Source organism: Dreissena polymorpha, chromosome 6, assembly GCF_020536995.1.
Source record: "Dreissena polymorpha isolate Duluth1 chromosome 6, UMN_Dpol_1.0, whole genome shotgun sequence".
Classification (NCBI taxonomy): Eukaryota; Metazoa; Mollusca; class Bivalvia; order Myida; family Dreissenidae; genus Dreissena; species Dreissena polymorpha.
In genome coordinates this window covers 3,871,750-3,894,732 of record NC_068360.1, presented here as the reverse complement: position 1 = coordinate 3,894,732, position 22,983 = coordinate 3,871,750, and the positions used below count along the sequence as shown (strand labels likewise).

The 22,983-nt window shown below is 35.3% G+C and overlaps 3 protein-coding genes across 4 annotated transcripts in view; 1 reads left to right on the top strand and 2 right to left on the bottom strand.

The window, feature by feature from the left end:
* Positions 1 to 22,983, top strand: part of LOC127833219 (uncharacterized) — a 1,273,891-nt gene that overhangs the window by 45,938 nt on the left and 1,204,970 nt on the right. Inside the window, exon 26 of one of the 2 annotated variants that reach the window (XM_052358377.1) lies at positions 1,971 to 2,177. The exons of the other annotated variant lie outside the window; for it this stretch is intronic. Within the exon in view, the coding sequence (XP_052214337.1) occupies positions 1,971 to 2,174 (204 nt within the window). The 3' untranslated portion in view covers positions 2,175 to 2,177. The remainder of the gene's footprint in view (positions 1 to 1,970; positions 2,178 to 22,983) is intronic. 2 annotated transcript variants of the gene reach the window in all.
* The window catches only part of LOC127833222 (uncharacterized), a 491,760-nt gene continuing 477,947 nt past the window's right edge, over positions 9,171 to 22,983 (bottom strand). Inside the window, exon 13 of the mRNA XM_052358379.1 lies at positions 9,171 to 11,614. Within this exon, the coding sequence (XP_052214339.1) occupies positions 11,308 to 11,614 (307 nt within the window). The 3' untranslated portion in view covers positions 9,171 to 11,307. The remainder of the gene's footprint in view (positions 11,615 to 22,983) is intronic.
* Positions 21,344 to 22,983, bottom strand: part of LOC127833228 (cilia- and flagella-associated protein 57-like) — a 28,173-nt gene continuing 26,533 nt past the window's right edge. The window contains exons 12-13 of the mRNA XM_052358386.1: positions 21,796 to 21,869; positions 21,344 to 21,543 (exon numbers count right to left, since the gene is read on the bottom strand). Coding sequence (XP_052214346.1) covers positions 21,451 to 21,543; positions 21,796 to 21,869 — 167 coding nt within the window. The 3' untranslated portion in view covers positions 21,344 to 21,450. The remainder of the gene's footprint in view (positions 21,544 to 21,795; positions 21,870 to 22,983) is intronic.

Sequence of the window (22,983 nt, the reverse complement as noted above, 5' to 3'; positions counted from 1 at the left end):
CACACCCACATTATACCCCCTCTCAACCCCCCCCCCCCAAAAAAAAAAAAAATATTTTTTTTTTTCCTTTTTTTTTTAAAGATCTTTTATGAATTATTTAATATGAAAAATTTTCCCATGATGGCTCACGTTATGTCAAGCACTCAAATAGTCGAGCGCGCTGTCCTCTGACAGCTCTTGTTAAAACAACTACTTGTCTCTAATTCAAATGATAAATGTCATAATTGTCCAAATAAATTATAGTAGAAAAACAATTTAATTAAATAAAAGAACTCCTTTTTACTTGACTGTAGTTCTTTCGCCAATGAAAGGAATGTGACAATTTAGTTTTTAGAGATTATACATGTTAGTCTGTTAGCATTAATATCAACCTTTCAAAATTCCATTCAATTTTTGATTTTTCCAATTCCAGTCTATCCTTTTCATGTTCCTTTCCATTAATTCCTTCTCCAATGCTGTTCCATTCTTTCCTTTTCCAATGCAGAAAAGATGAAAACTGTCACTGTATGCCTGGACACCCTTAACAACGCAATATCTGCTTTAATGGCATCAGTGCTAATAAAAGAAATTTATGTATATTTCACAGTTAATGATGATAATGTTTCAATGCCATTGGAAACAAATTGAATAGATTCTTTGGATTTTTGCAAAGTTTCGTTGTTTTTAGCTCACCTGAGCACAACTTGCTTATAATGATCTTTTGGGATAGCCTTCTTTTTTCTGCCATGCCTCATAAGCTGTAACATTGTTAATACTCTAGAGACCACATTTATTTCCAATCTTGATGAAACTTGGTCAGAATATTTGTCGCAATGATGTCGTGGACTAGTTTGAAACTGGGTCATGTGAGATCAAAAATTAGGTCACTAGGTAAAATTATAACAAAGTCTTGTTAACACTCTAGATGTAACATTTATAGTCAAATCTTCATTAAACTTTGTCTGACTATTAGTTCTAATTATATCTAAGTTTTTAATGGTCCCGGTTTGTTGAAAAATGGTCCTCAGGGGCTGGTTAGTTTTCCTGATATGTCACATTTATAGTTCAATCTTCATGAATCGTGGTCAGAATATATATTGTAATGATATCTTGAACGAGTTGGAAAAGGGTGCCGGTCCTTTGAAAAACATGGCGGCCTGGGATTGGGTCATTTTTCCTAATATGGCTATAGTACTGCCTTTTGAACTCTATAGAAATCACATAAATTGCCCATTCTTCATGAAACTCGATCAAAAAATTATTTCTAATCATAGCTTTGCCAATTTTATTTTTGGTTATTGTTCGTCCACAAACATGGCCCCCAGGGGTCTGGGCAGTTTTCCTTATATGGCTATCGTAAAATCTTCTTAACTCTCTACAATTCACATTTTTAGTTCAATCTTCATAAATCTTTAAGAAACTTGGCTGGAACAGTTTTTAAATCTTGGAAGAATTTAAAAATTGGTCTGCTCTTTTGAAAAACACAAACATGGCCCCCAGGGGGCATGGCAGTTTTCCTTGTATTGCTGTAGTGAAATTTAGTTGACACTATATTAGCCACATGTTGTGGCATATCTTTATAAAAGTTGTTCAGAACATTTGTCATAATAAAATCTCGGCTAAGTTTAAAATTGTGACATGTATGCTAAAAAAAATAGGTAACAAGGTCAAATGTAAAAAAATAAGTTGAATACTCTAGAAGTTCTTATTTTGTCCAATCTTCATGAACCTTGGTAATAACATGATTATTTGTTTGAAAAATATCTCAGCCAAGATAAAAAAAAAATGTGCCTAGAAATTAGATATCTATTTTTCATACAGTACTTATATTACTTTGAACTCCACCTTCTCATTATATGTACATGTAGTTTAGTTTCTTTGGGTCTCAGGTGAGCGCCGTATGGACCATGTTTCTCTTGTTGTATATTTGTGCACTGGAGCTTGGAATATGATTTTTGCTAATAAGATGTTTCTTAATTGATGTCCTGCAGGGGGCTGAGGGAGGAAAGCAGGAATCCAAAAAGCCTGACAAGTCCCAGCAGCTAACCCCCAGCGGTGACCCCAAGGTCGCTCAGTTGGCCCCTGCCAAGAAGGTGGAGAGGAAGCTGGCGGGGGCCATTGTCAAGGGAGAAAAGCCACAGCCTGGGTCAGCCACCAAGGGAGATAAGTCTCAGAAACCTGCAGCATGGAAATAAGAGGTCATCATACTGGGCCTCTAACCAAGGCCCATAATTTTAACCTATAATTGAGTGCAATTATTCCAATAAATGTACCTTGTAAATGCAGGTTTGCAAGCGCCAACTCCTATCTCTTGACGGATTTGCAGACCTAACATGTGGTTGCATTTTGGGCAAGGTTAAGAGAAGGTCAAGGGCACTGATGCTTAATTTATATACAAAGTTTTCATTGAATAACTTCAGTTAGGATGGAGATAATGTGAGGAAATGTGCAGGTAGTTTACTGAGGATATAGCAAGGGATTGTAATTAAAGGGCCAGTGATGTCAAGGTCACAATTGCTGAAGATGGAAAAGATTCCACTCAAAAATTAAGTTCGGATTAAGGTTAATTAAGTTGGGTTGTAAGTATTTTTCTGAAATTATGCATGTAGGTAGTTTACGTGCATACATATGTTGGCATGGCATGTGGGGTTTGTCAGATGTTTGTCTCAGTAATTAAAAAATAAGAAAATGAATTTGGCTCAATAACAAAATGGGATTGAGGTAGTGTGCTGAAATTTTATTCGCAAGTAGCTTTCATGCAGACCTTTGGTGGGACTGCTTTTGTGCCAATTTGGTCAAAGGAACTGATGCTAAAAATAGAAAAACTGTTTCAGCTCGATAACTTTAGACGTTTGGATATAGGTATTGTGCTGTAATTTTATGAAGACCTTGCTCACTCAGTTAAGTAAAATAAACTTTATTTATTGGAAAAATGTTAAAGATGTGACTTCTTTGCATGGTCACTTCTTGTTAGGGGAGTGATTATGCATGGTCACTTCTTGTTAGGGGAGTGATTATGAGGTGGGTTGTGGAATTAAATCGGTTGTGAAAGGGAGACATATTGAGAATTATTACATAAATGTCTTTGAAAGACATTGTCTTGAAAAGAAAATTTTGATTTAGTTGTAAAATTTGTTTAACATAAGAGTATTTGTGTTGTAATATATTTTGTGTTCGGTATTTGTGTATAGAAATACTACGTACTCTATTAACATTGCATATACATGTATTGGGCACTAATGGTGTCTTTAAATAAACAAATGCATGCAGATGTTGATAATGTCTTACTATGTTTATGTTAATTATCTTCTTGCCATAATATTGTAGTGCATTGAATTAACAAATTTACCAAATTGTATACACATGAAGATATGTTTTATTCTTGTGATTTGTATGCCCCCGGATCGAAAGATCGGGGGTATGTTGTTTTTGGCCTGTCTGTCTGTCATTGTGTCAATCATTGTGTCTTTGTATGTGTGTGTCCCAAAACTTTAACCAAAAACTTTGACCTTCGTTAAAGTTTGGTCATAACTTTTTATGCCCCCCTTCGAAGTAGAGGGGGTATACTGCTTTGCTCATGTCGGTCGGTCTGTCGGTCTGTTGGTCCGTCCACCAGGTGGTTTCCGGATGATAACTCAAGAACGCTTAGGCCTAGGATCATGAAACCTCATAGGAACATTGATCATGACTTGCAGATGACTTCTATTGATTTTGAGGTCACAAGGTCAAAGGTCAAGGTCACAGTGACCCGAAATAGTAAAATGGTTTCCTGATGATAACTCAAGAACGCTTATGCCTAGGATCATGAAACTTGATAGGTAGATTGATCAGGACTCGCAGATGACCCCTATTGATTTTCAGGTCACTAGGTCAAAGGTCAAGGTAACCGTGACCCGAAATAGTAAAATGGTTTCCGGATGGTAACTCAAGAATGCTAATGGCTACGATCATGAAACTTCATAGGTAGATTGATAACGACTGGCAGATGACCCCTATTGATTTTCAGGACACTAGGTCAAAGGTCAAGGTCACGGCGACCCGAAATAGTAAAATGGTTTCCGGATGATAACTCAAGAACGCTTATGCCTAGAATCATGAAACTTCACAGGTTGATTGATAATGACTGGCAGATGACCCCTATTGATTTTCAGGTCACTAGGTCAAAGGTCAAGGTCACAGTGACCTGAAATAGTAAAATGGTTTCCGGATAATAACTCAAGAACGCTTATGCCTAGAATCATGAAACTTGACAGGTAGATTGATAATGACTCGCAGATGACCCCTAAAGATTTTCAGGTCATTAGGTCAAAGGTCAAGGTCACGGTGACCCGAAATAGTAAAATGGTTTCCGGATGATGACTCAATAACGCTTATGCCTAGGATCATGAAACTTGATAGGTAGATTGATCATGACTCGCAGTTGATCCCTATTGATTTTCAGGTCACTATATCAAAGGTCACGGTCACATTGACCCGAAATAGTAAAATGGTTTCCGGATGATAACTCAAGAACGCTTATGGCTACGATCATGAAACTTCATAGGTACATTGATCATGACTGGCAGATGACCCCTACAGATTTTCAGGTCACTAGGTCAAAGGTCATGGTGACCCGAAATAGTAAAATGGTTTCCAGATGATAACTCAAGAACGCTTATGCCTAGGATCATAAAACTTGATAGGTACATTGATCATGACTCGCAGATGACCCCTATTGATTTTGAGGTCACTAGGTCAAAGGTCAAGGTGACCCGAAATAGTAACATGGTTTCCAGATGATAACTGAAGAAGCTAATGCATAGGATCATGAAACTTGATAGGTAGATTGATATGGACTCGCAGATGACCCTTATTGATTTTCAGGTCAATAGGTCAAAGGTCAAGGTCACAGTGACAAAAAACATATTTACACAATGACTGTCACTACAACGTAGAGCCCATATTTGAATATTGAAGATAGCAACTTCATATTTGGCATGAATTTGTATCTCATGGAGCTGCACATTTTGAGTAGTAAAAGGTCAAGGTCATCGTTCAAGATCAAATGTCAAATTTATGGCTTCAAAGCGGAGCAATAGGGGGCATTGTGTTTTTGACAAACACATCTCTTGTTTGTGCTAGATCTGAAGTGAGTAAGAAATCTTTAATAAGAGTTTTATGTCAATTACTTCCCTTGAATAGTAAGTTGAAACAGATTGTGCACATTTACTGGTATCTCTAATTCACAATACACAATGAAAATCAACAATAAAAACTGAGGATTCCAAGGGCATCCATGAGAAAGTGTTAATTTGCGAATGTCCTATGCGAATGTGTTTTTGAGTCTGGATTTTTAAGCGAGACTATACGATTTTGTCAAATGTTTATGAATTTATATAAAATGTGTAAAACACTTATTATAGATATATTTCAATATAAATTAAAATAAAAGTTAAGAAGAACATGTGTCAAAAAATGCGAAATAAGCCAGATATTTAATTCTGAAATCGAAAATGTTTGTACAGTCAAATATCCAGCATGTATATCATGCATGTACGATGTGAACCTAAATTTAGTTTAACTGTTCATTTAAAATTCCTGCAAGGATATCTATTCATACGACACACGAACACTAGCTCAAAAGACGAATGCTTCGGTTATTGTAGGAAAATATATACGAAATATCTTCGTCACAATCGGCTCGGGGGATAATTTGTATTTGATGCATTTTATGAAATTCGTCTTAAATGTATCATTTTTTCTTGCCTATTTTGTGTTATTGTAACGTATTTTTATCAATATATTACAATTTAACACATAAAAATCGTATAGTCTTGCTTTAAAAAAATTGCCAAGTTAACAAAAAAGACATAGAATCTACTGGTGTGTGTGTCAACTTGCTTGATTTGTCTTTTCAGCAACACACTATTTCACCCAGCTGTTAAAAAGAAGTTTATTTTCCTCTCTTTGTACTTAATAAGGGTATGTGTTATTTTAGGGAAGTCAGGTCATACTTAGTCTTGAACTGTAATAATCAATCAAAAGATCTACTTGTAAATTATTTTATTATTAATTTAATTGACCCATCGTACCTAACGAGTGTTTATTTAATACTTGCCTGTGGTTTGTAGAGAATATCTTTGATTTAAAAATTATCAATCACTTTTCCAAACAGTGAAAAGTAACTGTGAAAGCTATCTAAACATTTTACTATGTGACTGTGAAATTACATCCTTTTTCAACGTCATGATGTTATTATTCCCGTGAAAATCTAAATTTAGCCCCCTTTAAAATGGTGGAAAATCATTTTTTCACAATAACATGTGTTTGTTTTTCTTTATTATCGATTTCAACCCATTCATGATCATAGAAAAAAAATCGGTTGATAAATGACCCAAAAAATCACACTTATAAAAAATTATGAAAAATTTGCCCGAAATGTTTGTAAGTCCCCTACTGGTGAAACGGAGGGGACTTATGACTTGCGCTTTGTGTGTCTGTCTTAAAGTTATCGCAGATTTCAGACAAGTGTGACAGACTAACAGACTGACAGACACACTAAGCGCAAACCATAAGTCCCCTCCGGTTTCTTCATATTTTTTCATGAAACTTTAAACATGGACAGATGGCAATATGAAGATTATGCATGTCATTTTATTTTGTTCCTAAGTCAAGCATTCTGGTTGCTATGGCAGCAAATAGACTAGAAATATTGCTGAAATTGGTGGATCCTGCGATAACTTTAAAAGTTCTTTTTTTTCAAGATGGCAATATGGAGATTATTCATGTCATTGCATTTTGATCCTACGTTAAGAATTCTGGGTGCTATGGCAACAAATAGACTAGAAATATCACTGAAAATGGTGGATCCTGCGATATCTTTAAAAATTCTTCTTTTTTTTCATGAAACTTGAAACATTGACAGATGACAATATGGAGAGGTAAGGAACTTTTATTGCTTGGCAATAGTCTTGTTAACAATATTTTTTTGTTATAAATAAATAGTTTAGCAATCATTGTTTATATTGTGTGTGCACTTTCCTGTGATAGTATTGCTTTAATTATATGCATCTATGTAGTTATTTATTGAGATTTTTAAATTAGTTTTCATTCTGTTTTAGACTTACTTTTTTATTTCCTTATGTGCTGCATAACAATTTGATTTATAAAATTCCGGAAAATAATGCAAATTATTGTTTGTTTATGTGTCGTTCACAATTTCTCAACTTCCCCCCCCCCTACAGCTGTTAATCTCACTTGAGCACATAGCGAATGATAACCAGTTGGACACAAAAGACAAAAAAACGTAATTCTGTCCAAATACAGAATATAGAATGTATTTTATAGGACTTTGTTCTGTCACACCTAGTTATTTTATTCCTATGGAACTTTACATGACAAACGCACAATCCTAAATAAGTTTTGGATTCGTTCGATGCTTTGAACAAATAATTTACTGTTAAATAAAATACCCTATCCGACTTGTCATTTAAATTTAAGTATTGATCACTTGCCTTAAATGAAGAACTAGCTGAATTTTCCTCGTTCCAAAGTTTCTTCATTTCATTATTTTGATGTTTAAATCTCCGAAGGACGAGGCACGACGTTTAACGCAATACGCGGCATGACTGTTGATAGTTGGTGTGCGTGTGCATTTCAAAGTTTACGAGATCATAAAGGCTGCATTATGGGTGGACCCAAAGTTCAGCACTCCTACCTACTGAACTTACTAGACTCACGAAAGTTGGGACGAATGGTTAATTATAGCTTCAATTTCTAGCCAATTAGTTGTTACTAAAAGATCTTCAATTTTGGTGTTTAACTGTGTTGTGGGGCGAAGCGGAAGTACCCGAAGGAAACCCCACCTGACTGCTGTAGTGACCAACTAAACGCAGATGATGTTTGGATGAGAAGGAAATGGCAATAGTGGAAATTTCCCGGATGGTCAAGAGTAGGTTTGCTACTATAATAATCATTTTATGAAAAAAGAAGGGTCATTCTGTTTTCAACTATTCAATGCTGCCATCATTCTTCTGCTTGTGCAATTCATATATTCGAGCCTGCTTCTACTCCTTTGTTTATGTCAAAATCAATGGTAAATGTTAAAGTGTGGGTTCTGTTTTAATAGCTATTGTGTGACAGAAACAAGATGATGCTCTGTTGTTGCAGCTTTTTACCGACCAGTCGCTGATTAGACGCTGACAATTCGTCCAATTAAATATGTCAATGCCAGGCCATAGTCTGATTGATTGAGGATCGACGGCATAACAACCAAAGAAAACTTCCTCAATACCCTAATAGGTTGGATAAGTGTCTTCAATGCAACATATATGACCATCTTCAACCAAACTGAAAAACAGTAACTGACCTTCAATAACTTGTTAAAAATCGCTGATTACCACAATTTGTCGAGGGAAGTGAGACACTTGCAGAATATGTGTGTCCAGAATTTATGTACTGAAAACTATGCTTTGGTCTGTATTTTGAAGGACAGAATAAGAGCATCTATTTAATTTGTACTCCATGTAACGTTCCATGACGGACGGATAACACGTATTTTTTGTATAGTTTAGAATGCGGTTTCGATGCAGGTATTGTTTTATTCAAAATTATGAAGATGAATCTTTAAAATTGTATTTTGGAATAATGTTACTTAATGTCACTTTTAGATAGCAGTTTTGCGTGTTTATAAAGGCTTGAAATCAAAGAGAGAAAAAATAGACAAGATAAAAGTTGTAGTTAATGGATCGAGGTCATGGGTGTTCTTATATTGAAGTTGGTAAGGGACCGCCTGTGGTGCAGGTGTTATTGGAAATAATTTATGCATAAACACTTCATTGCGCTGTTTGGCATGCCATGTAGCAATTATTGTATTATCTAAAAAGCTTTTTAGGAAAATACTTTATAATAAACATGACTTAACAGGGGTTTCACTGGATATACTACTGGCCCCAAAAAGTTGTTGCCACTTTATCGCGGTGTGAACACCGCCAGTAATTCCGACTTTATTAATAAGGACAATCATTTAAAGAACATTGCTACATTAATGAGTAATGGCATTGACTATATTTTTATTACTTTTAGAACTATGTTAATACATATGATAAATAATTAATAAGCTTTATTTTATATATATTACATTTTTTCCACTCGATAAACCAGATAACCAACATAATATAATAATGTTAACAATAATTTAGCAGTATGCTGCATTAATGTTTTACAATTATTTATTAAAACCTAGAAACACACAAATGTACATCATCTGAAAGGAAAAATAAATCAAACAGAAAATAAAGCATCTCACTTCAAATTATAAATCAGTTACATTTGGTCATTTGAACATGATATACATGAATGTTTATTATCAAATTTCACAAATTCTAAAATAACACCTATTGTTAAAAGGTTTTCTGTTTAAGCCTTGAACTAAAACACCAATTAATGATGCTGTATTGAGATGATCCATTCGATGTTATAATTAACATGTGCGTTCGCTTAAAAACAACACAAATGAAACTGAAAGCTAAACACTATCATGATCGATTGAGCCACATTTCGGTCCTTCATATATTACTGTCACTAGTTAACTTTTACCAGTAAACCAGGTTAGTTCTCAGAAACAGTATTTTTCAATACCGTACACCATAAGAAATCTTATGGCACTTCAACTAATATGAGACAAACATTCTAGTTATTAACATATTGCAGTGAATAAACTGGTTAAAAAATCTTTGCTCATGTGCTATAACAATAACATGAACTTCAGTTTTTATCATAACGTTTATTCACGAATTTGTCCGGAAAAAAATGAACAATGTAACATTTCCAAAATAGACAGGACGAATGACAAAACCATGTAAGTAAAGTGTTTCGTTATGGTTATTAATATATATATACGCATCATGGCAACGGAAATAGGATTTCATGCGATACATTGACAAAGTTGTGAAAGGTGAAATCATTAATGTCGTATGAAAACGAAGTAATCAATAACTTAATAGACATACAAGGTAAATGTGTACATGTGATTTTCCCGATTTCAGGTATTCGACCTATCATAAGTTCGTTAATGTCCGGGTTATTGCAAAAGTCGTAAACACTCGTATCTTTTCTGTTTGCAATCGGAATACTTTCCCTAATATATACAAGAAGAATATGTTTTATCAGCGCCGTAACAAGTAATTTAAAAATTTAAATGAACTACATGCAACTCAAATTGTTGAAAACCTATGAAAAAATCTTACAAATTTGCATATAGCTATCAGAATTAGGCAGAATAAAAACAAGATAGGGGTTCTTAAACACGATATGAAGGGCAGGCCTTTATGGTAGAGCGTTCGATGTTAACACAAATAGTCACGGGTCGGAACCCCACAGCAGTCAAACTTTTTTTAAATGTATTATTGATTCAGGAACATTATACAATTAAATGATTTCTCAACAAATGTTCTAAACATGGAATATGATGGGTTTACTACCTTACACGATTTCTCTGTTTTATAATTCTCCGCACGTTGCTATGGGGATGTCTGATCAGAGTGTTTTGTATCATAAGGTTTTACTTTAAAGCGTGTGTTTTCTCGGCCCCAGCAATTCTGAATACATGAAATTGTAAAATAGTGCAAGTATTGGTTTATTTTAAAATAGCATTATAACAAATCTAAGACTAAGAAACTATGCCAGAATTAATTTGATATTATTGTTTTGCTTATCTTTTTGAAAACAAACAATAACTGAAATTAACGGCTTTATATACCATCCCCTTTTAATTAGGATGGGGTAGGACGATACAAGGCTTCTAAAAGGCAGAGGTGACATGCTGGGAATTCTAGTTCTATTCGACTTCTGGTGATGATTATACTACTTGTGGCTAATTTAGGCTGAACAAAAACAAGCATTATTTTAAATGAACGAATAATTTCTTCCATGGCATTGACAAAACATTGTCATCGTTTGTTCATTTAAAGAGATGTTTTCAAAAATTGACATACATGTATAAATATTTAACGCGCCTAACTACCTTACACAGCGGGCAAGTTGCATGCAATGCAAATTTAAATAGTATACCGTACACAAAATATATAAATACATTCAAATATTCTATATAACATTTCTTGAAGTTAAGTATAAACACACATTTTACATTATAACAAATGCAAGATACGTAGGTAGTTCGCAATCTTTTAAAATTCTTCAACGATAAAACCTTGTAACAACACTACTCAATTTTAATTAATCGGAATAGTATTCCGAGTTGATTTAACAAAACCAATACACGAAAGTCAATATTTAATAATTGTGTAGAAAGCCTGATGACATGGATAACATTTACATCTTTCTAGTCAGCTAACTTATTGCCATTGATATCTTATACAAATGAAGTTTGTTGTTGCCTTCAAGGCAGCTTGACACTGCCAGCCTTGTGCCATCCTTAGACACACATATGCTGTACGGGTACCACATATCCACTGGGTATGTTCCCAGTATTTTACCGTCAATGGTCAGGTGCACGATGGAGTGTTTCCTCATACTGCACACCAGCACCGTGTCACCAGGCCCTACACAGGCAGCACGAGGTTCCTGTATGTTCTCATTAGTGACTGCTCTAGATGTGCCCTTCACGGTGTCGTTCATGTACACAGTGTGAGCGAGTCTGTCAGTAAGTACTAACGTGTTCTTAGACTGGACATACGTGCATTTACTCTCATCTGTTTGAACGTCTTCATAGGAAACGTCAGGATGTGATCAAAGTCTGTCTCAACCCCGTCCACTGATATCATTCTAAGTGGACGGGGATCATCGTACGTACTCACGACCATGTTAGACGGAGACATGCAGCATATAGAGTCGAACTTGGATGTTGTATTGATCTCCCTGGTCAGTCTGATGGTATTGTCTGTACTCACAGACAGGAGACATACTACTTTATTACCAACACCCGTTACACACAGTGTATCATGAGGCATACATACTACGCTAATTGGGCTACCCTTGAACTTGTACGGTGTTCCAAGTCTCTGTAGTCGCTCATTCAGTATGATACATTTCTTGTTCTCAATATCCACGGCTACCAGTCTCCCGTCCGGACAGGAAGTCCAGTCCACTGAGGAGAGGCTTCCCTCTCATTATCTCCAGTATTTGGTAGATCCACGGATACGAGCAGCTCCAGGGTGAGTGGCCTTGGTTGGGATGATAAGCTTATGGGACTGTTAGCCTCTGAAATAATAGTAACAAACAATAAATAAATTAAAGTAAAACTACTAATATTTTATATAATATTAATATAAATAATTACACAGTATTTTATTAAAATGAGTCCATTTAACGGATCTTGTTCACATATCTTTGTATTTGTAAAGTTTCATTAAGTTACTTTACAATTGAAACTATATCTTAAACTTATTGCGTTTAGGATTCGTTTATTTGCGAATTTGGAGGAATTTCTTACGCGCTGTGCCAATAAGGTATCAGCATATAAGTGGGTATTTTAAAATCATCATCATCATCATCATCATCATCATCATCATCATCATCATCATCATCATCATCATCATCATCATCATCATCATCATCATCATTATCATCATCATCATCACCACCAGCCGCATATTCATCATTATCATCCAAATGTTGCAATTCCTCTTCCTACGGAGACCGGATTAATGTATCATGAAATCAACAATGTTTATAACACTGTTTATTTATTTTTAAGAGATCTGATGACATAAATTCCAGTCAAAACACTTACAGAGTAAGACAGACTGTAAGAGAGATCAGAAGTTCATAACCTAACAATAAGTGCCTAAGAATCCTACGCCGCTAACCTGTAATCGTGTTCTAATGGAGTTACACATGACATTGATGTGGTAGTCAATTATATATATGCTTTAAAAAAAAGGACAACTTCGTAATAGTTATATTTGATAAGGTTAAACAAATATGTTCAAGTGTTCTCTAAAATCGCTAAAACTATTAACTTTGTTAATACGACACACGTCTTATTTCCGATTTTATGTTGAAAGATCAACAGCAGAAATCATCCAAATCTATTTTCATAATTCTTTTTTATATATAAAGTTAATTTAGAGGATATGATCGAATACTTTTATCAAAGCGCTAAAGGCACTGAAGTGTTCGCTATTGCATAATCTTAGACGCACTTCAGTTTTCAAAATTATGTTAGAGTTTTTTATATCGCAAGTTTAAAATGAACACAACCCATTTACATTTATAAAGAGTTTGTCATAAAGCACAGGTCGAGATGTGTGTGCTTGTTATACAGATAACTTAGACAAAATAACAACAATATGTCTCTTTTTTACAATTGGTTGCTGCACTGGCAACCATCTTTTGAATTTTGTTTCCTTGCTAAAAAATGACAAGCCTATAATCATGTACATGTGTGTATCTTATACTATAATCATTTTCTTTAAATTATTGAGCAACAATTTTGCCAACATGACATACTTTTAATGCAGCATTAAGCCCCCGTTTTCCCTGAAAGCAGCCAATATGTACAGATTTCAATGATAAACTGGCAAATGTCATCGCAAAAGCTGTTTTAACCCTTTGCATGCTGGGATATTTGTCGTCTGCTAAAATGTCGTCTGCTGATTTCTAAAATTAGCATTTTCTTCGATTTTTTCAAAGAATATTATCAGAATAGCAAACAGTTTGGATCCTGATGAGACGCCACGTTCTGTGGCGTCTCATCTGGATACAAACTGTTTGCAAAGGCCTTCAAAATTCGGTTCCCGCACTGAAAGGGTTAAACACTAGACTGGCCTATATCGTTGAACAAGCTCTTAAACCTTTTAAATGCTGTCTGCTACAGTGTAAACAGGCAGTGGTTATCTTTACTAGCTGCAGTTGTCGTCCCTAGCGTACTTCAAGCATACTGATTTTCAAAACTGCCTCTCTACTTTAGCGTGCGCTAACGCTCACACTAATCAAAGCGCTGAAGGCACTGAATTTGTTCGCTGTTGTATAATCTTAGACGCAACTCAGTTTTACAAAATTATGTTATAGCTTTTTATATCGCAAGTTTGAAATGACCACAACCCATTAACATTTATAAAGAGTGTGTCTTAAAGCACAGGCTTGAGATGTGTTGTTTTTTTGTCAATCATTGATACAGCTAATCAGTGTGCACAGGCTAATCGTATTTGACATGCATTAAGCCCCGTTTTCCCTGAAAGCAGCAATATGTACAGATTTGCAATGATATAGACTGGCCAACGGTGTTTACAAGCTGTTAAAAACACGCTATGTAGAGTACCAATCAGAACAGGCAGCTGCAGTGGTTAGAGCAGACGAATTTTACAGGAGTTATCCACACAGGCTGTCATGGGTTACCGTTCCTGCCTGTAGCTAAGCCCATACTGATTTGCAAAATAAAAATGATCACAATCTCAACCCGAGTGTCCACAGACCGTTTATGGTCGACAGTGCTCAAATATGTTCGGCCGGAGGAGTGGAAACTAACAAATTTTGTTACGGTAATGAAGAATGTTATTCTTTATATCCTACACATAATGGCATTTTCGTTTTAGAAAAGATATGTAATGTTGTTTTACGATTTAGGTCTTTATAAGCGTTGTATATCCGGGGCTCTTATTCGACCCCAGGGAAACATGGGAACACTACTTTTAACAGACCACTATACGGTTGTGCAGGCAAACACGAAACCCGTCGGTCTTAATGCTGTTGACAATAGTCTTGATATTTAAGCTTTTATAAATCATGTGATTACAGTGGGCAGTCGAATATAACATCAGAGGCATAATTTGAACAATCTTTTCAGAGGACCGCTATAAAATATATCATACCAAATATGAAAAGCCTGGTTTTATTCAAAATCTGTTTTCAAGTCCTGGTGACAACAAAGACAGCTGACCATAACGATTGGAGGAACTTTAAACAAGGTTCAATCGGCTTTTTTCGATTTGTGTACACGTATAATCCGCATCAATAGGCAACATGGGCAAGTATAAATGTTACATGTAATGGTTAACACTTGAAACTATTGTGATTTTATTGGCAGCCTCTGAGTAATTTTTATCACTTTTAACGTAAAGAACTATCAAATTACTTTCGACATAAACAAGATATTTGATATTCGTACAAATGTCTAAAATGTAACAGTAAAAAAGTGTGTATGCCATCGGGCTATTTTTTGCGGAATGATCATCAAATTGCTGAATGGGTATTGACAATCAAGCTTTTGCTTGGCACCCACTATTAGTTCAACTCATCACAAGATTGTTCTCTCGTAGCTAAACGTGATATGTGTCTGACATTCAGACTTGTTTTAGACGAGTTGATTTGTGGTCAATACCTCATGATACGGTGATTTTCGCATTATTGTAATTTGGTATCACTTTGTGATATTGCAGAATCACGAACAATGCGTTTATCACTGATCAATCCCCTCCGTTACGAGATAGTAGGAGCTGGTTCGTTGTGCAGTTCGCATATTTAATCGATTGTGACCATATTTAAGCTACATCTAGACCTTAATATAATGCACTCAACCCGACCCTATGTGACGTAATCTTTAAAACTCAATAAACATACACAAGTCCTTTTCATTTTGCATAAGGATTTTTTCTATTGATTTAATTTCAACACAACATGTTCCACTATTCGTAAAATATTCTAAAGTATACGTTAAATGTAATGGCCTATTGGCCCCATGACAATAACACATCATGTGACCGTTATGTCCGGCCTTGTACGTGAATCTCCTGAATCTCTACTGAGAACAGTGTATTAATAATGCTTAATATAGATTGGAACACCCAATGCTGACGTGTACAATGAAAACCACGTGCCCAAAGATAGCGAAGTTTTCCGTAGACAAATAAGGAAGTCCGCTACTTACATAAAATCATACAACATTCAATCTGCCGGCTACCTACCAGACATGTTTAATTAGCGAGATAAGCAATTAGTAATAACTTGGTGTGCTATTCTGGTCTATTTTGACGTTACATTATGTATTTATAATTACCATCTTTATTGGCCATCTGATTTCGTTCTGAAGGATGTATGCGTTAATTCATTAATCAGCTGGGCTCTTAGTATGTAAGATATTGCTTATAGTAGGAATTTTTGCCAATTGAATTTCTGTTGTTTATAATTTTCCAAGGCGTATAATATTTTGTATACTAATATTTAATATAATATTCAACTTATTACGTTACACATATATTGAATATTTTAGTTTTTGACATAGCTTGGTCTTAAAGTCGTAAAATATGGTAAGACCGTCTCGATTATCTACTCTTATCTTTTTATTAGGATGTAACAGGTTAACATGTTAACCGATTAATCTACGGTACGTTTTTGTTAACGGGTACATTTTGTATCAGAGATTAACCTGAAACTTTTTTTAAATAAACTTTAGGCATTTTTCATGGATAAAATCACACAATTTCCATTACTTACGCTGTACATAAACGCTATGCCTGCTTTGAAAACATACAGCGCAAATGGTGGGAATCAATTACGTGTCCACGGAAAACGTTCAATAGCAATACACCAGTATTATAGCATATATATAAGATGGCCCTCATTAATGTTTGCCCATCATTTGACATTGTCAATAAGGAACGAGGACATCAATTAAAACATTTGCTTCCGTCAAGGTATTACATAAAAAGCCGCATAACGTTCACCCCACACTTTGTTGGTGCAGTGAATCAATGTACGGCTCGTTAACATAATGTGACAATTGCGTTGTTTTTTTATAGTGTCACTCAGTTTGACTGTTTCATTATAAATACTTCATAAATTATTTCAATTTAGTTTCCCTCTTATATACATATGATATCGTTTTATGCTATTTTTCACTGTATTGTTACTATTTGTATACAGAATAACAAAGAAATATTCATGAGTTACATCTATTTTATAATAGCCGTATTGTTACCAATTGAGGTAACGTTTTAATAGTTGGGAGTATCGTTTTGTTTCATTCGCGAACATTTAATATTGGGATCTTTTTTTAGGTCAGGGGGGATTTAAGCAGTAATTGACAAGTCTATATAAACCGCGATACAAATCAATAGATTGAGGCTTTGGTCTGATTATTTGATGGTATGTTTAATTATTTACAAGACTGATTGCTCGACAAAATATTTTTTTTTAACTTTACATGTTATGCACTTTGTCATTATCTATTGAAATCTGTTCAACCAACGATGCCATCAACACTGTCTAACACGTGTTCATTAATAAAGAAAGCGGATAATTAAAATAGCCAAAGCAAAACAAAAACACACTTGACGTCGACCTGAAATAGAAAACAACAACGACAACAACATTATACAAGTAAGTAAAAATCGAACATAAGCCAATTTAAACGGAAATATAGCAAGCGGTTCGACGCATAATCCCAAAAAACTATGTTTCTCATGAGAACCTAGGTTCTCAGAATGAGAACCTAGGTTCTCGCTTGAAGCTTGCACATGGCTTCAAGAACCCAAGTTTTCAAATGAGAACCTAGGTTTTTATGAGAACCTAGGTTCTCATTTGAAAACCTAGGTTCTCATGAGAACCTAGTGTCTCGCTTGAAGATTGCACATGGCTTCAAGAACCCAAGTTTTCAAATGAGAACCTAGGTTTTCATGAGAACCTAGGTTCTCATTTGAAAACCTAGGTTCTCATTTGAAAACCTAGGTTCTCATGAGAACCTAGGTTCTCATGAGAAACCTAGTTTCTTGGGATTATGCGTCGAACCGCTTGCCATACGGAAACAACACAATAATCAACACCATTACTGTAAGCGATATGCCGTCAACGTAAGCGGCCTCACCAAAAAATATACAAGAACATAATTATAATCAATTTGTTTATTTCTTATGCACATGCCCCAAGACCGAAAAATTCTAAAACACATTCGCAAATCCATGTAATTTAATGCGTTATTATGAATACATTTATATCACTAGCATGATATGGCCACTTATGCAAGAAACCTAAGAGATCGTACATTATTTTTTCGTATTTAAAGTGAGTACATGATCCTGCAATATGAAATGTTTGAAAGTATACTTTCAAACATTTTAAAGTTGTTCTGTTAACCGTATAATAAACCGGTTACAATGATAGGTTAACCGATTAATGATTAAGTAACCTGTTGCCTCCCTACTTTTTATGATATTTGAGGCTTACATAAATTGTGATGCGTTTTCAAACCCTACTGTCCGATGGTTTGTTATATTGTCTGCGAAAAGTAACGATACATTTACACGTTCCATTCTGATAAGGTGGAACAAGTCCACATTGGATATCGCTCTGACACGATAATCTAGACTGTATTCCTCGAATAAAAATGTATATACTACGATCGAGGTCGCGATGTCTATGACTAATCACAATCTGATACGATCAGAATGGTTCAGCACGATAAGTCCATGATTAGAACCGCGATTCTATTCGTAGGAACCGCGACTTCAGTCGTGAGAACCTAACATGCAACGTTGTGTCCGTGTTACCAACCGTAATTACTCGTTTTTATGACTCCAAATTTTGTCCAAATTAATAACTCTAAATTGTCGCAGAGTTTATTGTACAACACTATTTTATCAGAATTCTGCCCTGGTGCGCTTATTTGGTGACACTTCGATCATGCGTTTTTAAAACCTGATTAAGAACCAGTCCAATACAGATGCCGGATCAACACGATCCGGCATGTACCCTTGTAGCCGCCGTGTAGCTACGTATCGATCCTTGTAGATCCTCGAACGTTTGGCATTTTCCTGGGAGGCTTACATGGCAGTTATGGGAAGTTCAAAACTGCCGTGTTGATCCGTAACAAACCGGGAAGATGACGCCGGTACAGTTTGATTTTATCGCAACCATCACGGATCAGCACGGAGCCACTAAGGAGGAAGAAGGTGCAAACACCGATATATGGTGGCGACGCGGCGGATACACGGACGCCGCCGGATACAAAGAGTGCTAACAATAGCTTGAAAACGTTAATTTTAAATCAGTTATATTCAATCCATTATGTGTTTAAAGATCAATGAAACAACTATGCATTTTCTGTATTGTATTTGACATTTGTCGTGATTTCCTTAAATAAATTGCGAATGAAAACGTGTATTATTAACGTTTAACTCGATCATGAGTGTAAAGAAAGGGAATTATTTCGAACCTGCCATTTGTAAACGTTATAGTGAGTATAGTGAGTATGATGTATAAACAGCATAATAGCCGTACGATATCTATGAAACTCGCTTTTATGCGTGCTTTCTCATTTTGCATATTTAATAAACTTTTCAAACAGATATTACAGAGCCACATCTGTGCACATACTATGTTTGATAATTCATTCGTTTGTTGGATATTGTTTGCTGTTTTAAACACATATTATGTCATATCGCGGAGATATAGTTAACCTTACCATGTGTTCATGGGCGAACTCACGTATTCAAATGCTCTTACGACTATGTGCTTATACCTACTTTCGGGAATCATCATGAAGTTATTGCCGTACTTAACGAAAAAATAAAATGTCTAAGCCTATTGAATTAGAGAAAAAAAATTAATCAAAGAGAAAAATTATGTGAAATCACGTCCGTACACATAACATCATTAACTTAGTAAAGGAAACAACGAAATATAAAGTTTGGTATGATATACATGTGAAATAAAGAGCATGGTGTAATTAAACAGCATGTCAAGTGTTGAATGTATCTGCTGAAACGTTATTTTATGACCCACAAACGGTTTACTGTAACATAACTTTTTTAAGATAAGTGGTACAGAAAATACACGTCGAATATCTTTTTAAAGATATTTCTTGTCATAATTGATCGAGAATGTAAGCCGCCTCCAAGTTTCGCTGAATGGGTCAAGTTCCCCACGGGTACAACTTCCCCGTAGCCCCCAATTTTTTTTCGTACCCAAATTTGTAAGTACCCAATTTTTTTCGTACCCAATTTATTTGCGTACCCACGTTATTTTGTACCCAATTTTTTTTTCCTACCAAATTTTCGTTCGTACCCAATCTTTTTTTGGCATAATTTTGTACCCAAAATTTTCGTACCCACATACACAATTGTGGTGATAAAGATAAACTTAAATTGATGCTTTTATATCCATCCGCTTCAAAAGTATCGTCACACCAGTACGGTCAGTACTTTGATCTAATACAATAGACGAGATGAGTTCAACGTAAATGGGACTGAAGTAACATAAAATTGATTTTTTAACACGAATTATCAATATGAACATGATGTAAGTAAAATATTAACAATACTTTAATTGAAACTAAAATATTCAGTTAGTAAAATCATAACAACAATTTGAACCCCAAACCTTTCCATATTCTCTGGTCTAATTATCATCATCATCGTCATCATCATCATCATCATCATCATCATCATCACCATCATCATCATCATCATCATCATCATCATCATCATCATCATCAGCAGCAGCAGCATCATCATCATCATCATCATCATCATCATCATCATCATCATCATCATCAACATGATTATCATCATCATCATCATCATCATCATCATCATCATCATCATCATCATCATCATCATCATCATCATCATAATCATCATCATCATCATCATCATCATCATCATCATCATCATCATCATCATCATCATCATCATCATCATCATCATCATCATCATCATCATCATAATCATCATCATCAACACCACCACCACCTTCACCACCACAACCATCATCATCAACAACAACAACACCACCACGTCCACCACGTCCACCACCACCACCACCACCACCACCACCACCACCACCATCATCATCATCAACATCATCATCATCATTACCACCACCATCATCATCAGCAGCAGCAGCAGCAGCAAAGTCAATATTATCATAGTCATAGTCATAGCCATCATATTCTCTGCTCTAATTATCATCATCATCATCATCATCATCATCATCATCATCATCATCATCATCATCATCATCGTCGTCGTCGTCGTCGTCATCGTCCTAGTCGTCATGACAATGACTGCCGCCGGAATGCCAATTAATAAATCTTCATTCAGCGCTGAATTGTTATTTTATTTTTATTTTTTACCAGTGCTGAAATTGTTTTCTGATGAACAACAATAATAATACAAGTTTACTGAAACTGGCGTTTACGAATACACGCACAATCCACGTCTAATTTGAACCATATCACGCGTATATGAGGTATGCACGTACATTGTCTGATAATTGTATGATGATGTTTATTGGTAACAGAAAAAATATAATTGTTAAATTCGATCAGATAAAACAAATATTGCCCAAAATAGAGTTGGTAGATCGTCCATACTTGTTTCTAATTATAAACAAGTACGGATCTTTTTTACAGTACAACATTTCTCTCCACGTAATGCAGGAAGTTCAATAAGTTGAGGGTCGGCAGAGGAAAAGACAATAACTTCAAAACATATCCAAAACAATTATTTCAGGTGTTATATATAAGACCAATAAATATTAAATAAAAGCAGATAGAGGAATATCTGATTTGTCGTTCAGTGAAACATTGGCTTTTTTATACCGTCCGGGCGGAATTTGAGGTGGATCATCCTTAAGAAGAGAAATCAAGGAAGCTAATTTTAAGCATTAATAAACATACTTAATATTGGCTGCAAAAAAAACAGTGAACAAAATCTAACTTTTGTATAAACAACTAAATTTTAACCAAAAGTTCCTTTTGAATAGTCATCAATAAGACATTTATGGAGATTACTTCCCTACATTATTCATTTATGAATAAATGTATGTAATCTTTGTAGTTAATCAATGTGCATCGTAGAAAAGGTGAGCTCCAACATTTACCTTTTTAGATTCATAATCCACTGATTCATATACAGCATCTTTTACGGGTGTTTTCTTTTTCTCTGCGTTTTCAACTGAAGTATATCAACGATTTATTATACAGTGATATTCTACATCAACACGCAAGTATAAAACCAAACCATTAAGTTATCTAATGGAATCTTGCATTGAACTAACGGTAAATACACAGACTATTCAAGAACTGTACACATTTAGCTTTAGATTCAATGTGGACGATACTATATTTATATTCTCTTACGTATTTCGTTATTGAATATGTAAGCGATCATGCAATTTTAAAGAATGGTCCTTCTAATTACTGAATCGAACTTGGTCAATCACATTCGCCATGAAAGTTCACTCGTGTCATGACTGTGATGTGTGAATGACATTCAGAATTCGCTTATAATATGTGATGCGATTCCGTACGTCGTGATACCATGTTTTTTGTCCGGTTGCAATCTGTGTTTATCACGCAACAATGAACTCCGGTACGACGAAATGCGAGTAGGTTTGTTCCTCAAGTATAATCGATGTTGACCACGAATTTGAGCTATATTTAGACACAATTAATACAACTTTATCTCGACCGACTATTAAGTCGTTTATTTTGAAAAGATAGCCCCGCGTCTTTTTGTCATATTCTCACTGTCATAATGAGTCGGAACGAACACCGTGATTCGCCACACTGATCGTGTTTTCCACTTGGATATTTCCGGCTTAAGTCATTTTTACGCGTTTTTACCACGTCGTGATACCATACTTTACGCTGGTATGCGATCTGGTCACGATTGTGTCCATAACAGTAACGTATGATATCCAGTAAAGTTTCGATTACACGCGTTTAATACTTCATTATCTGGAACGAGTACACGATTGTGTATCGATCCGACAGAAAAATCTCTATGGCTTCCCCAAATAATGACGTTATGGCACGAGTATTACAGTTTCAACTCGCGTATAATATATGAATGAAATCATTTACGATATAGAGAATACTGGGTTAGCGTTGAATACAGAGAAGTTTATGTTGCGAGGCTTAGAACGCCGGTAGCGCGAGCCTTGGCGAGCGCTTTCGGTGTTCGAGCCGAGCAACATAAACGTCTCTGTATTCAACGCTAATCCTAGTATTCTATTTATCCCATTTGATTTTTTCAACGTGACATTTAACATAACTAGATCTAATAA